A 15981-nucleotide genomic window follows, 5' to 3' on the forward strand; every position below is an offset into this window, starting at 1 on the left:
GAAATGTGACGCCGTAGGCAGACATAATACCAAAAAGTAGGGTTTAGTGAGGCTCGTGTCGGGGACCTTCTTCAGTGTCAACCACGGTAACAGATACTCCGAGGAAGTTCCAATCACAACTGGCTGTAAGACAAAGAAGGGACCAATACGGGTCACTAATTAAACTTGGTTGCTAAGCTTTTGTCTTCACTGTTATTGGAGCAGTTAATCCCTCAAACTGCCTCGCGGCCAATGGTGTTGATGCACTGCCTCAAAATTGATCCACTCTGGCGTCTGGGCCAAATTTAGCTGTTGCATTGCAGTTGTCAATGTCTGTCACCCGTCCTGCTCGACCTTCCGAAAGCCCTATAATTCAGCGAAGAGCACAGCAGATGTCCTCAGCCAAAATCCTGGGGGACCTCCTAGATTCATGGTGGAAAGTACACGGGACGCGTCGGCTATGTAGTGAGATAGCAAATATAACAGACGAGTGGCGCAATCAGAGGCCAACATTGATCAGTTTACGCGACCGGCTATCATTGCCTCTTCAAGCCCCTGAAAAGAAGCTTGTCGTGGGGCATCGTTTTGAACCCTGAGCCAACGAGAGGCGCAGCCAATCGCTGATCCTGCGACAGTCACCACATTCTCCTATCGTCTTTGACTCTTAGAGTCTTAAGGTTCTCTTACAATTACGGGCAACCGCCTTTGCATGACATGTCTTGCGGACAAAGGATGATCGCCAAACTTTGCTGAATCTCAGCGTAAATTTGTTTCTTAGATGAGACTGCCGAGAGGAAATAACATCGTAAATAGATTCCAATCGGCTGGAAAAGATGATCAGCACTTCGGTAGTCTCATGATGAGACGGGCTAAAGAGCTACTCAGCAGAAATTTTTCGTGGTCTTTTTTTAGTCCGCTACTCAGCCTTTCATATCTAGACTCGATCGATCCATGCTCAGGGAATCTTTGACCCACGAGTCTCACGCTGCCCAATCATATTGTACGCCAGTCCCCAATCCTAATTAGTTTGATTGGGGTCGGTTCTTTGCCTGAAGGTGTCAGTTGGCGATCGCCCAGTGTTGGCAATCGGATGTTCCCCAGATGCCTAGAGTGAGTCAAGGTTCTAAACCTAATGTATTAATATATGCATATAAGCCTTAACGACCCCTCTTGTCTTTATATAATGCCCGCTGGCTCCCACTTTTCTTTCTTTCCCTCGACTTTCCACTTCTGTACCAACTCTCGCCCAGTTTCGGAAGTAGAGAATCGCGCCCGGTCACGCCTCCATCCTAACCCTTAACTGCCACCTTCATTTCCATCAACCGTGAACCTTCACTACTACACTCCTTCCGACATCCACCACAACTCCTTCCACCATGTTGCTGCGTTTCCTGTCCCTGACAGGCGCGCTCTGTCTGAGCAGCTGTGCTGCGTTGTCACTGCCCGAGCATAAGGTCGAACTATCGGGGCTGGATCCCGAGTTTCGAAGCCGAATCATCTCCAATGCCCGTCCAACAAACGTGCCGACCGCTCTTTGTTCATTCTCAGATTCCGAATGTTCGAAAGATATCGATCTTCATTCCCAGCTGGTACGTTTGGTCTCGTAAACTAGAAACATGATGAGGACACCCTCCCTAACCCAGACAGACACTGGACTTCTCTACGGAAAATGGCACCCTACTCGCCAACCATGACCCTATCTTCCCACCCACTTTCCCAATGCGATTCCATGCTGTCCGGCATTTTCAATCAGGCCGAGAGACGGTCGACCTGGCCTATGAACTCGATGTGCGACCCATGCCGTCACGCCCTGACGAAGCACTGGGGGGCGTATTCCTTTTGAAACTCAGACTGTTTGACCTCCAAGGGCGGCCCGCCTCCGATCACCTGGTCACGATCACCCTGAATCAAGACTCGGAGGGAAACCTGCAAATCACTCAACTTGAAACCAACCCCGTCCTCGGCCACCACCATCACGACGGACCACCATCATGGATGGCCCAATTAACCGCCAGCCTTCAGGCAATGAAGGACGCCGTCAAGGACTGCATGCACGGTCCGGGACCGAGGCATCCGACCGCAAGACCCCAGCACGGCCACATGCAACCTCCAGTCGACCATCACCGCACGATCGCTCCGGAGCATCACCGCTACCACCACAGACCCGGCTACTGGGCAGGTCGGGAGAAGAACTTCGGCAGGCTCATGCGTCCGGTCGTCATGCCTGCCCTTCTAGGTGTGATGGCCGGTGTGATCGCCTGCATGGTTGGATTCGTGCTGGGCAAAATCTTCATCTCAGTATTCTACTGTGTTCGGGGTTACAGGAAGCAGCACCAGAAGCAGAACGAGACTGCCATTCCCCGGATAGTGGTGGTGGAAAGCGCTCCCAGTGAAAAGGAGCGCTTGATGGCGATGTGCGATGATCAGTGTTGACCATACAAGATACGATCTCTTTACACTCTTCACTTTTTCTTTTTCTTTCACGTGTTTTTCTCAGATAGCATCTATATACCCAGTGTAACATGCCTAGATTTTGACGACCACACTCTTTACCCTGTATCCCTCGAACATATACCCGTTAAAGTCCGTATCCTTCAACAATCAAGGCCGGCTGGCCCAATGGCAAGGCGCTTGACTACGAATCAAGAGATTGCAGGTTCGACCCCTGCGTCGGTCAATATTTTTGATTTTTGGCCGTTTTCGATCGGTTTTTGGGCCGTGAAAAGTTCTTCACTTGGGTGGCTCCACTCCGAACCAGCCCTACACCCGAGTGGATCCGGAGTATCTATTTTGAGCGTTGGTCAAGTCAATCCTTGAAGAAATGCTATTGATACTTTCGAGGTCATTTCTGGTGGAGGAATAATTCAAGTTGATACCCTAAAACCTTTCTATACAGTGTCATGTTCAGGGTGTGGTGGACCCAGTGACAAGCCAGTTGGGAATGGGAGCATCGCCACCGCGACATTCCAACTCACGATCTCTATCTAGGGGTATATTACTACATTTCTTCAAACCGAGTAATCTGCGCATATCTAACAATCATATGATTCCAATCTCGTAAAGCACTTACTCTATTTGCTGATGCCTAGAATACCTATTCGAAGTCGGTTACCCTATCGGGACCCCGACATCGTATACGAGAATGCAACCTCCACACCTAAACATATATATCAAAGTACAAACACTCCAAACTACTATACAACACCACAGCACCAAACCCAATTCCAACCTAAATCACACCTGAGAGAAAGAAAGAAAAAAAAAAAAAAAAAAACAAAAGAAATCCAAAAAACCAACAACAATCCTCAAAATGACCACACCAAACCCAATCCCCCTCCCAACCCTCTCAACCTTCACGCAAACCACCCTAAACATCCCCTCCGCAACCCTAACCCGCCACCCCAAAATCGAAGGCGACGATCATATGATCTTCACCATCGCCGAAAGCCCTAACCACCTCCTCCGGGTAACAAAACCCCGAAAAGACCGGCCCCTGACCGGGACGCAAATGCAAAAGTTCGATATCGCGGTTCGGGAACTCGTGGCTTCTGAATACGTTTCTCGGGGGTTGGATGGGGATATTATACCTAGGGCTGTGGCACATGAAGTTTTGTCTGGAGATGGGGTTTATGCTGTTTCGTTGGAGACTATGTTAGATGGGACGGGGTTGTGTCGGGGTGGGTTAGGGGAGTTTCTCAGTGAGAGGACTGTTGGGGGGTTGGTGGAGTTGATGAGTGTGATGAAGGGGGTTGATATCTCGGGATTGGAGGGGAGGTTGAGGGATTTGGGTGTTGGGTTTGAGGTTCCGTTTATTCCGTGGCCTGAGATTCGGGGGATGAGGGAGAGGGCGGTTATTGCGTGGAGGAGGTTGGTTAGTCGGGGGCAGATTTTAGCTGGTGATTTTGGGGTTACAGATGGGGATGAGTTCGAAGGATTGGGTGAGAGGAAGACGGCGTTCATAGATCGGGTTAAGCGTCCCGATGAAGGGGTCTCTCGGAAGGTGCTCATTCATAATGATATCAAGGGGGAACATATTCTTGTGGATTCTGATGGGGGAATTACTGGCATATTGGATTGGGCGGATGCCGGCGTTGGATACCCGGCGACTGATATTGCGGGGTTGGTGTTGACTGTTGGGATGCGGTTGGCTGTTAGGATTGCGAGGGAGGTTGGGTATAATGAGGATGAGGTCCTTCAGGGGTTGATGCAAGCAAGATGTGAGTGTGTTTTGAGGCTGGATGATCGGTTGAATGGGGATGATGAGATGACGCCGGTTGATCTGTTGAAGGGGCAGCTTGTTTTGTCGATGGAGGATTGTGAACTTGTTGATTGTATGTGAGGTTTTAGAGGATTTGTAGCATGAGATTTGGTGTATATAGGATTGCTGTAGTCTAGAGCTTGTTGGTGTGAGATTGATGTATATATTGATCGAAATTAGATAGAATAGCTAGAGACTATGATAATGTGGGTTTAAGACACGTTACAGATTGATACAACCAATCCAGATAGAAGCACATCATCATTAGAACACCATTATGAATTCATCTCTTATAGCAAGAGCTAGTCTTGTAGGGAAAATGCTTGAATCGATCGCTTAGAAAGATTCTTACAGTAATCGTTGAGAATTCTATTTACTCTATACATACAAAATGATAAAGAAAAGCCCCAAAACCAACCTAAGAATTACCTGAAATCTCCCCAAGAAGAATCTCAAAGCCTTCTTTATACATTTGTAACTTCCCTATATAGCAACGATCGTTCAACATGCAGTATATCGTAAACGGAATATGATCTGCAAGTCACAGCCCACGTCATAACCTACAATTATATGATATATCCGAACCCAAAAGAAGGGCCATAGCATGCTATGCGTTGGCGTTATGTGTCACGGGCTGCGGCACTCTAATTTTATATTTCTGACTGCAGGCTTCGTCAACAGACAACGGAGATACACGTAACCCTTGGACAGCCTCGCCGTGTAGTTGCATGCTGACGACGGTTGCATTTATCTACAAGAGTATCTAGGTATAGCGAATCATTAAGTTGAACAATGATGGCCCTGACATAAGGCGGTGGTAGGGTTCTACATTATAACGACCATATAACAGGGAAGCGGGTTCTAGACGATTGACAAGGCTTTAAGCTTCTGTAAGGTCACCTCGCATCTGTCACTGCGAACTGGAATTAGACATCAAGGTTAGCCATGAACTGGTCGCTGCCTGACCGCTTATTTGTGGAAGAAACTAGTATCAACCGGTTGTCAAGACTCGAGCTCAGTGTACGAATATGTTATCTGAAATAATTATATATAAAATGGTGATGCTTTTATTTATTATTTGATTGGGTAAGCCTGTACCGATATTAATAAATATATATTATATTATCTCGTCAAGAGTGACTATCGAAGATTTATTGATTTATTATGTACTAGTCTACCTAGAATCTTCATCAGATAGGACAACCATCAAGCTATGAACCTATGAGCAGAATGCAGTGTTAAAATAGAGATAACAAGATGAATCTTTAGCCCATAAATCAGGAACGTGCGGATCCCACTGTCAACTCCATGGGGAAAACTTAGAAATGCCGATCGATACCATTTTACACACGTGGGAGTATCGCCATCAGAATCTGTGATCATTGGTTGATGCACCCGGAATTCGTTTCCTCGGGAAAGCATTCCTGGAATCGATAGGATTTACTCCGTACTCCGATCTATACGACGGGCGCCATGGTAATTTGGAATAAGCACGCGTCGGTTACAAATTCCAGACTTTGTCGAGCTCTCTGAAGTTGTCTGTGCTTCTGTGCCATTGCATGCTAAGCTACATCAAGAACTTACTGTGTAGTATTGCCCAAGCAAGGGTTGCGCCCTCGTTTAGAACAGGGAGGACGAAATTAGCTCAGGACTGAATATATATCCCTTACGGTGGAAGAAGATATTCCAAGAAATTTCGCTTCCTTTTAATTATAGCCATTGTCTCTGTATGTAGGTCGGGATGACTTGCATGCGACAAGGAAAAGTTGCGAGTCTGTTTTCTGAATCGACCCTTGGCCAGCATCTAATCTACTCGGTCGCTTATCTTGACTGAGGTCTAGATTCCTCATCACACGGATCTAATTTAGTCGATGCACTAGGGGGAACTTCGGGTCGTTCTATCGAACCTACTACTATAGTATTGAATCTCGGCCGAGGAAAGCTCATGAGGCTTGAACCTGTGAGGACTTGGAAAGTTGACAAATTTTCGGCAGCGGTTCGGTGACTACCTACCGGGTTGGAAAGTCTATCTCTTCAGCCTGGGTCTCTGGGCGAGTGTGGCTCATGCGAGGGCTGCATGATTCGAAAGCTTGGGGTTCAATTCTATGACAGTGTGGCTGATCGGTGTTCTTCGTCATTAGGCGACAGGGTTTATGAGTTAGTATCAAGTAAGAATGATTGTATTTCCATCGTCGATAACTTGTTCATGATTGAGCTGTGACGTCCATTCGGACTTTCTCCGGCTTTAGGGCTGCGGAGCTGCACCGCCACAGTTCGTCCAACTTTTTGTTTTTTTGGTCACATTTTCTCCTTTTGGGGGGAAAGCTATTCCCCGGCGATCTTTGTCTTTCGTGGAGAAGGAGAACTCGTATGTCCTGTCGATCGAACTCAGTTCCTTTCCGTCCGGGTTACTCCCTACTTTTTCCCACACCCTGCTCATTTACTACCCGACCATAAAAGCAAGGTACCCCCTTACATGCGAATGTAACACACTTCAGTGTAGTCCCTCATTCCAGCCACTCCGCATCACCGCGGTGGCTGGAAAACGTCCCAGCCCTAAGTCAGTTGTGTTGTAAATGCAAGAGGGGCTCACACGAGAAACTCCGCGATAACCAGCCGAAATTACTAGAACAAATCTCACGCTCTCGGCGCGCAAGACGACCACGGTTGCCGTAGGCAATGGTCGCAGTTAGCGGGTGGCGGAAAACAAGAGCTTTCTCCACATCAAGGGGATTTTGGACTGTGACCGAGTCCAGAGTGCCACTAAAAGACCCTCTGAGCCGGGAGAAGTGTGGCTGGTGAAGTTCCCACTGCAGTAGTGATCCACAACTCAACTGGACAGTGGGTGGAATGATTGGTGTCTGTTGTTCAATTACGATCTGTTGGTCACTGGTGATCGGATCCACCGGTGATCCATTTCCTTTCAGTCGGTCAAGAGCGCGGATGAACTTGCCAGCTCCAATCCCGTGCGCTCTCCAGATCAACCCTTGATATTGGGCAGTCACCATGACGCTGCCTTTGACGTCGGTGGTCGTACCAACTTCCTGTTTGACTTAATGCAGGGTTAGTACAGTCGCCGTGCAGGATACATCACAGTCAATGTAGTAGGTGATGCTAATTCTAGAGTTGAACCACACTTGAACATCGTCACCACGTTCTTGCAGAGTGCATGGGACTGTACATGGTTCAATCTCATTATGCGGGCTGAAAGAGGACATTGACCGCGATAAGGTACCTTAACCATGGCTCTGGAAAGTCTTGGATTTGCTAAATTAGCCTTTCGGCCTATACCAGCCCATCTCTTCTTAACCGAAAGTGCGCGATGGGAACTTCAACCACGCTGTTTCCCATGATTTCCATGGATACGATAATAAGAAAGGCCGGGAAAGAAACAAAAAAAAAAAAAGGAAAAAGAAAAGTGGGAAACAGAAAAAAAAAAAAAAAGGAAAAAGAAAAGTGGGAAACAGAAAAAAAAAAAAAAAAAAAAAAAAAAAAAAAACTTATCTTGAATCCACCCAAACTATCGAGTACTAAACACACGTAGCCTATGAGAAGCTGGCGTGGGATGGAGGTGGGCTGAAGTGGATCTGTGGCGGCAGATTAAATTGGTTAATAGGCCGCGATGGATCGAGCCACTCAGACATTTTACCTTGCAGGCTAAGATTAAAATCAGTAAAATCAGTAAAATCAAATTCGGTGGGCTGGTCAATGACTTCACTTTGCATGGGAATTGGTCCGTGATACTTGCCCTAGCCACGCTGGCTGGAGACCTTGGAAAGCCAACCGCGCAAGTAGCCAGTGACGATCGTATTAGAGAAAGTTCGGAAAAGAAAACAAAAAATCAAAAAAATTCTCTTGTTGATCGGGTCCCCCGAAAAGCTTGAGGTAGAATTGAAATTTGCGCGTCGCTTCCTGCCTTTTTAAACCAGCTCCTTCCCTCCGATCACTTACCCTTCTTTTTCTCCCCTGCCACATCTCCAGCGAACTTCATCCAGCTTCCTCCATCACCTCTCCTCGCTACCTTCTGCCTGATTCACGTCCAGCCTCACACATTCGTCATCATGAAGACCACTGCTCTCTCTTTTGCCCTGCTGGCTGCCGCCACCACCATGGTGAGCGCCGATGTTTCCGTTGGTGAATGCGCTGTAAGTGGTTCCTGTCCATGGTTGCTCGCGAAGAAACACTACTAACGCTTCCCTCAGCAAATGTGCATCAGCAACATGAACGCCAAGGCTTCCGAGCTTGGTTGCTCCAGCGGAGACTTGGATTGCCTGTGCAAGAGCGGCAACTACTCCTATGGTGTGCGCGACTGCACTACTGAGGCCTGCCCTAGCGAGGATGCTGCTGCCGTCGTGGCTGCCGCTCTTGCTTCCTGCCCTAACGGCTCTTCTGACAGCAGCGCTACTGGTACCAACGGTGGTGGTGCCTCCAAGACTGGTGATTCCGCCTCTGCCACCGGCACTGATGCCTCCAAGACCGGTGACTCGACTGCCACTGGCACTGCTACTGGCACCGATGCTTCCAAGACCGGTGACTCTACCGCTACTGGCACTGACGCCTCCAAGACCGGTGATTCTACCGCTACTGCCACTGGTACCGACGCTTCCAAGACTGGTGACTCCACCGCTACTGGCACCGATGCTTCTAAGACCGGTGACTCGACTGCCACTGGCACCGACGCGTCCAAGACTGGCGACGCCTCCACTACTGTGACCGGCTCCACCCTCAGCACTTCTGCTAGCACCACCACCGACGGCTCCAGCTCCTCCGAGACCGGCTCTAACGGCAGCAGCTCCACTGATGGCTCCAACGGCGGTTCCAACGGCGGCAGCGCAACTGAGACTGCTCCCTCCAGCACCTCGACCAACTCTGGCGCTTCCAAGACCGTCCTCGGCAGCGGTGCCCTGGGTGCTCTTGCGCTCGCCGCTTTCTTCGTTCTCTAAACGCTTTATTAATGACCGACTGCACGCTTGGCTGAGCGATGGCGTTCATGATTCCCCGCCTTTCGCCTGATTTGTTTTGCATCTTGTACTGTACATGTTTTTGTAACGGACTCTTCCTTTACGACGGTAGATAATTAGTGACTACCCAGCTATAGCTGAGTCATGACGTACTAATTTGAATTGATCCATAATTACATTTTAACCATTTCTCATGCGTGCATGCCAAGCGTAGCTTATTCTCCTGCTTATTTCTTGATCCGTAGCCGAATTAACATGAAGGCTCGTGATACTCGAACCTTAGATCGATTAGATCAGGGACCATCTAGCTTCGAAGACGCTTGTCTCCTTCGGTACTAAGTAGATACCTTAGGTTTCAGGCTCTATTCCGGTGGAAGACGCGCACGTGCACCCAATGGCATCACTCCGCATGTGATTGCTTGGCGGTGTGAGGTCAGTTCAACGAGATTATCATTCGATGCGGTTCAGCTGATAGAAGAAGAAAAGTGAGTACGGATATATTGAGTTAATATGAACTTCCTGTTGTCCGTGACAAAGCACACCGGAGCAATGGCAGCCAATGCAAGATGACTTCAACCATTGGAGTTTGGCGCCCGTTCACCCGGCGCCGTGGCTGTCACAGGAAGTTCAATATGGGGAAACTGGACGAATGCATATACATATAAGGAGATGGACCAATGTCATGACTTGGATTTAGCGCTAAAATCTACGCCTACATACAGACTCCGTCACATAGACAGAGCGGTACCTGGATAATACTCGGGATTGAGATTCGCAGTCATTCGGCGTCGGAAGGCTAGTTGACCCGTACCGAGCCGAGGTCCAAGTCACGAGAGCATCCTATTCCGGTAATCGTCGGTCTCCTCCTACTCGCTCGGCCTCGGCCGTTCTCCAGCTTTTGACTTGTTTGGAGCCGTTTGTTCATTTTCCTTCGCCCGGTGAGATTGTTTTTGCTGCCTTAATTAATTCGCGTTCTTTAAATTACACCTCTCCTCTCTCTAAACCTCCGGCAACCCGGCATTTTCTAAATCTCTCCCTTTACACTCACCTTCTCTCCCCGCGTCCAGCTTTCCCCGCTCCCGGACCACCCCGCCACGATGTCCTCCGCCTCTGCCTCTACCCCGGAGACAATCCGGGACGACGTCAAGGTCGCCGAGACCAAGGCTGTCAACCAGACTATCGCGCAGATTCGTTCCCTAGTTGCTGGTGCTGCCGGTGGTGTGTGCGCCGTTGTTGTCGGACACCCTTTCGACTTGGTGAAGGTCCGTCTACAGACTGCGGAGAAGGGAGTGTACTCCGGTGCAATTGATGTTGTGAAGAAGACGGTCGCCCGCGAGGGTCTTGTTCGCGTAAGTTATAATTTCGATCAAGTTTGAACTTCGCGTTAACTGGGTCTAGGGATTGTATGCTGGTGTTTCTGCTCCTCTTGTCGGAGTTACCCCTATGTGTAAGTTTCTATCCAGATAACATATTTTACGTTTTAGATTACTGACTGTGTACCAGTCGCTGTCAGCTTCTGGGTATGTTTCAATTGGAATGGGTGACCGTCTTACTTATGTAAAATGGACTCTAACACTTTCCTAGGGTTATGATGTGGGCAAAACGCTCGTTAGCAAGTTCTCCGAAGTGCGCGTGGAGAACAACACCCCCCAGTACACCATTGGCCAGATCTCCGCCGCCGGTTTCTTCTCCGCCATCCCCATGACCTTGATCACAGCTCCTTTTGAGCGAGTCAAGGTGCTCTTGCAGATCCAAGGCCAGAACCCGCCTCCTCCGGGACAGAAGCCCAAGTACTCCGGTGGATTGGACGTGGTTCGGCAATTGTACAAGGAGGGTGGCATCCGCAGTGTCTTCCGTGGAAGCGCAATGACCCTGGCCCGTGATGGTCCCGGCTCGGCCGCCTACTTCGCTGCTTACGAATATATCAAGCGCTCCCTGACACCCAAGGATGCGAACGGCAACGCCACCGGCCAGCTCTCCATGCCCGCTGTCCTGGCCGCCGGTGGTGCGGCTGGTATTGCCATGTGGATTCCCGTTTTCCCCGTCGACACCATCAAGTCGCGCTTGCAGAGCGCCCCCGGCAAGCCCACAATTGGCGGAACTATCCGCAGCGTCTACGCCAGCGGTGGTTTCAAGGCCTTCTTCCCTGGATTTGGCCCGGCTTTGGCCAGAGCTGTTCCCGCCAACGCCGCTACCTTGTATGTCCCCTTCTACCATAGCATACGAGACCAATCGACTAACAGTTGGCAGTGCGGGAGTTGAGCTTGCTCACAACTTCATGAAGAAATTCTTTGACGACGAGTGAACGCGAGTTCAATCGATTTAGCGATATCTGACAGAAAAAGAACCTCGGCTATGGTTTTGTAGATTTATTGTTGATTTTATGTCTCAAATTTGGCGTTCCTGTGTTTTTTGTTTGTTTAGATCTTTGAGCATTTAGCGCCTGGATTTCCTGTTTCCAGAACTTAGACTTGATGTTTCCTTGTTGTCTAGATTGGTTTCTAGGAATACCCATGGTTACCGGCTGTTTACAGCTCTAGTTGCAGTATAGATGGGGACTGTAAATGATGATGGTTGTCTATCGCTCTGCCCGATAGATATCTCACTCTTGGTATTAATCACCTGGAAGCAATGGACTGCGAAAAGACTGAGTATCAATCAAGTTACACAATATACCCATCAGTGTCGATCAAGCCCAATGGTGTGCCTACAACAAAGTCAGTCTAGATGTAGAGAAATACCGACTCATCATTGGCCAGCAACAGCAAGCATGCACGTGACATGTTATCGGCATTGTTTGCGGGAACCGCCGACAGCTCCATCAGTCCTCAATCAACAAACCTCACTCGCGCAATATAGAGCAGCACATTCACGCTCACGACACCTCTACACGAATCCAACACCAATCAATTGCACTCACCACCCCTCTACAAACCCCTCACCAATGCTCTAACTCACACGCACAACCACCCGAACAACCGACCCGAAAATGAACACCGAATTCCAAACCACCCTCACCAACCTCGAAAACAAGCTCAACACTTTAATAACCAGCCTGACCACCTCCCCAACAGCCACCGGCGCGCCCGCAGCAGCAGTCAACCTCCTCGACGCCGACGACGCCCTCACAACCTCGATCTCCACCCTCCGACACCACCAAGACAACTACGCCCGCATCCTCCGTCTCCGGAACGAAGCCGCCTCGCTCGAAGAAAAAGTCAAAGAGATCGTGAAAACAGTCGTGAACTACGAGAAAGAAATCCGCACGGTCTGCAACTCTGATGAAATCGATAGCGACTCGGACTTTGACTCCGATAGTTCGGGGTATGATAGTGATGCGGAGATGCAGGATGCGGGTGGGAGGCCGAGGAAGTTGAGGGGCATTCGGGAGGTGGATTATCGGCTTTTGCTTGATTTTGCGAGGCGCATTAGTAAGTATAATCATCAGGCTGCTGCGGATGCGGAGGCGGGGGCGAAGGCGAGGGTTCAGATTGGGGAGGATCGGGATACGGAGATGACGGGGACTGGAGCGATAGGGACGAATGGAGTAGAGGATGGGGAGGCGGAGCCCGTGTCGAGTGTTACCAAGGATGCGACGTCTTGGTTGGATGAGTCGGCCAATATGACGCGCCAGGTGTATATGTTGCCTTATCCCATGGAGGATCGCATTCGGTTGGGTCTTATGGGGCAGATTCAGTTGGCTGCCGGTGAGGGACGGCCCGGGTTTGATCCTGATCAGGAGGTTGAGCGGTTGATTCGCGAGGCGGAGGGATTGGGGGCTGCGGATGCGCCGCCGGTTGCAAATGTGAGTGATGAGGAGAGCCGTGTGGGTGAGGCTGCGAAGGCTGCTGTAAAGGCTGGGTCTGGTGCCGTTGGTAGTGGTGCTGGTACTGGTGGAGTGTCGGCTGCTGTGCCGAAGCCGAAACCGAAGGCTACGCTTGATTTGGATCTGGATGATGACGATGATGAGGATGATTTTTGAGACTTGGTGGGAATGTGCTTTTTTTTTATTTTTTATTTTTTATATTTATTGGCGGATCTGGTGAACGCGCGATTGATACCACGCATTTGGTCATGCATTGTTGGGAGTATTGCTTTTTATGTGTCATTTGATGACAAAATAAATAAAGACTTTAAGAAGGACCCATGCTCAGTTTACTCGTTATAGATGTATTCTATGCTACTGAGGGATCACTAGTCAGATCTCACGGTATATGACTGGCAAGTTCGTTTTCTATGCGCTATAAACAACAGATCTAGGTACTTCCCAGCAACCCCATAACGCAATAGCAAAAGCCTCCTCAAACACATACACGATTTCCGGCATTGCAATGTAATACCTGCTGCCGCGAATTGAACCCTTCACACATTGTACCCTCTTTCCGCCGAGTAAACATACACGCGACAAGAATCCAGAACGCATCTCAGGACTACACGACAAAACCGACCAAGCACAATCCAGAGTTCCCGCACGCGTCAAATATGTGCACTATACAAAACTATAATATCGGAGGTGTGCGACTAAAAGCGACCATCGGATTCCAGCGTCTCCCCTCCCGGGTTTGAGCGTCGGGAGAGGCCGATGGTTAATACCGTGAAGTGCCCAGTGATCGATCTGCATGATTCTCGAGCCTGTTTGACGGAAGGTATTCATATCTGGGTAGAATGAGGGGTAGAAGATGTTATCGACAAGTTGATGTTCGGAAACTGGTGGAAGATATTACTGTATTTGTGCTGGCCATTTTCTCTGCAGTGGAAGTGTAAATAGTCCTCAGCGACAATACAGTGTGTTTCCTTTTTAGATGTCCAGATCATGTAGTTCCTTTGGACTTCCAATTGAGAATATTCAAACCGATTTCATGACGGCAGTCCAAGATCTGGCTTATCTCTTACTTGTATAGAATCTTTCAAAGTATTACGGTAAATAAAGTGAGCAGTGAGCCCTATTATGATATCTTTATTCGAGCCATGCTATTAAAGAACGTTGAAACTATCTAGCACTGCAAAGGATATTAGTTTTCCTAGCAATATGATCAACCGATAAAGAGAACCTTTGAATTATCTCTGGGATATATGCACCCCCAGAGACATGTCACTTGTCGGGAGGTCTGTTCTAGAAGTTAACTATCGATCTAGAGTATGAATAGCAATAGGATACGCCTCCGATAATAGATCTCAATCCCACTCGACCAAAATGCCATGGACCTCAAGGTCACGCCTTGACTACCTTATCCCCAACAATGTATTTCCCGTTACAAACTGACTCTCCCTAGTTTCTGCATCTATTGTGAGAATAACGGTCTACGTCAACGAACAGTTAGATTTGCAAATTGCGCATAATTCAGAGTTTCAGCTGCGCCATGAGTCATGATGTGGAGAAAGTGATCGAAAAGTTCTCTTCGTGTTGTCTGTTGTGTGGCTGTGCGAGAGATTTATATACTAGACTAGATACACCTACACAAGGCTACCAGCACACGCCACAGGGATGTCCCTCATCGCACTTTCCCCTCATAACCCACTGCAACACCAAAGGCATCACCAAATACCATGAACGAGCAATTCACCTGGACCTCCCCAAACCTAAACCAACACCACTTCATCACCTTCGCAAATCTCCTCGCCCTCCGAAACGGCGGACAGGTTGAACCAGCCTCCTCACCCCATGACTCCGAAGAAAAAGAAGAAGAAGAGGACAACCCCAACAATACCAATGACGCAGACAGCATCAACACAACCCAAGTCCATCAAATCTCAGACTCTGGAAATACCAAACTAAAAAGAAAGTTCCTAGATTGTTTGGCAGAACTCGCTGCCAATGACAAGGGCGCAAGGTTTGTGGCATGTTCTTGTATGAGAGAAGGGGAGGATGAGGTGACTGTGTGGATTAGTCGGAATGAAGGGTTTCGGGAGGTTGATTATACTGTTTTCGAGAGGTTGGGACGTTTGTTAAGGGGATTGGGGTCTGGTGATTCTGGTGAGTTTCTGTCTCAGTGTAGATTTATCTAGGATGGAGATGGGTGGGATGCTGATATGGTGTAGAAGGTCGATATGGAGAGGAACTGTGGAGTGAGATGTTGGTATACTACCGTGCTCGACTTGAGAGCACGTATATCCCGGCCTTGAGGTCGAGTTTGAAGGACTGCGTGCATCTCTTTCGTGATGATCAAGGTGATGGATTTACCACTATTCGACAGGGTCTCTTAGCCTTTCAAAATTTGATCTTCGATGGGAATACCCCCGGCCAAGTCATGACAGACAGACATAGTATACTTGTCATAAAGGCATACGAGTTACGGATGATGAAGCTCGTCCGAGACCTCCTCCAAACCTCCCCTCACAGCACACCACGAACCAAGAAACTATGGGAAAACATCTGCTTCCTCGGTAGATCAAAAGTCGCCTTCAATACATTTAAAGACATTGCCCTCAATCTCCCAAGCTTCAAACAAGTCACCATAATCCCGATACCTCGCGACATCGGCACGCAGAAGGCACTGAAAACCCCCTCAACCTAGAACAAGCATTTAATCTCCTCGATATACCTTTAGACCCATCGACGGTCAAAAAGGTAATAGGTCATAAATGGACCTTTGCCAAAGCAAAAGACAGTTTCAGGGACTTGCAGAAACAAAAGCTTAACGTACACGCCGAGGTACAAATGATCCTTTATCTTAGTAAGGGACGACAAACGTTTGATGGATTATTTCAGTACTTTGGTTGTAGCAAGTACAGCTGTTTTATGTGTTGGCACTTTCTGCAGGCGCATAGTAAGATCGGAAATAG

General features: G+C 48.6%; 7 protein-coding genes and 1 non-coding gene across 8 annotated transcripts; 7 read left to right on the forward strand and 1 right to left on the reverse strand.

The window, feature by feature from the left end:
- Positions 1-1355: 1355 nt before the first annotated feature.
- On the forward strand, positions 1356-2412 carry AO090103000388 (uncharacterized protein; the record flags this gene model as incomplete). The annotated part of the gene is made up of 2 exons (XM_001826901.3): positions 1356-1568; positions 1627-2412. 2 exons carry the CDS (start codon positions 1356-1358, stop codon positions 2410-2412), a joined length of 999 nt encoding a protein of 332 aa, XP_001826953.1.
- A 172-nt stretch (positions 2413-2584) lies between these two features.
- Positions 2585-2656, forward strand: AO090103t00011. Its single transcript has one exon. It is a non-coding gene; the product is annotated as a tRNA-Arg (tRNA).
- Positions 2657-3289: 633 nt separating this feature from the next.
- Positions 3290-4470, forward strand: AO090103000387 (aminoglycoside phosphotransferase family protein; the record flags this gene model as incomplete). Its single annotated transcript, XM_023233301.1, has 2 exons — positions 3290-4310; positions 4418-4470. The coding sequence occupies 2 exons, from the start codon at positions 3290-3292 to the stop codon at positions 4468-4470; spliced, it is 1074 nt and encodes a 357-aa protein (XP_023093942.1).
- A 2261-nt stretch (positions 4471-6731) lies between these two features.
- Positions 6732-7245, reverse strand: AO090103000385 (uncharacterized protein; the record flags this gene model as incomplete). The annotated part of the gene is made up of 2 exons (XM_023233302.1): positions 6732-6793; positions 6879-7245. 2 exons carry the CDS (start codon positions 7243-7245, stop codon positions 6732-6734), a joined length of 429 nt encoding a protein of 142 aa, XP_023093941.1.
- Positions 7246-8298: 1053 nt separating this feature from the next.
- On the forward strand, positions 8299-9180 carry AO090103000384 (CFEM domain-containing protein; the record flags this gene model as incomplete). Its single annotated transcript, XM_001826898.3, has 2 exons — positions 8299-8382; positions 8440-9180. The coding sequence occupies 2 exons, from the start codon at positions 8299-8301 to the stop codon at positions 9178-9180; spliced, it is 825 nt and encodes a 274-aa protein (XP_001826950.1).
- Positions 9181-10295: 1115 nt separating this feature from the next.
- AO090103000383 (carnitine:acyl carnitine antiporter) lies at positions 10296-11503 on the forward strand (the record flags this gene model as incomplete). Its single annotated transcript, XM_001826897.3, has 5 exons — positions 10296-10547; positions 10597-10645; positions 10702-10718; positions 10783-11396; positions 11449-11503. 5 exons carry the CDS (start codon positions 10296-10298, stop codon positions 11501-11503), a joined length of 987 nt encoding a protein of 328 aa, XP_001826949.1.
- Positions 11504-12187: 684 nt separating this feature from the next.
- On the forward strand, positions 12188-13180 carry AO090103000382 (uncharacterized protein; the record flags this gene model as incomplete). The annotated part of the gene is made up of 1 exon (XM_001826896.1): positions 12188-13180. One exon carries the CDS (start codon positions 12188-12190, stop codon positions 13178-13180), a length of 993 nt encoding a protein of 330 aa, XP_001826948.1.
- Positions 13181-14745: 1565 nt separating this feature from the next.
- AO090103000381 (uncharacterized protein) lies at positions 14746-15204 on the forward strand (the record flags this gene model as incomplete). Its single annotated transcript, XM_023233303.1, has 1 exon — positions 14746-15204. The coding sequence occupies one exon, from the start codon at positions 14746-14748 to the stop codon at positions 15202-15204; it is 459 nt and encodes a 152-aa protein (XP_023093940.1).
- Between the last annotated feature and the right edge of the window lie 777 nt (positions 15205-15981).

This window comes from Aspergillus oryzae, chromosome 8, assembly GCF_000184455.2.
Source record: "Aspergillus oryzae RIB40 DNA, chromosome 8".
In the NCBI taxonomy this organism is placed as follows: domain Eukaryota; kingdom Fungi; phylum Ascomycota; class Eurotiomycetes; order Eurotiales; family Aspergillaceae; genus Aspergillus; species Aspergillus oryzae.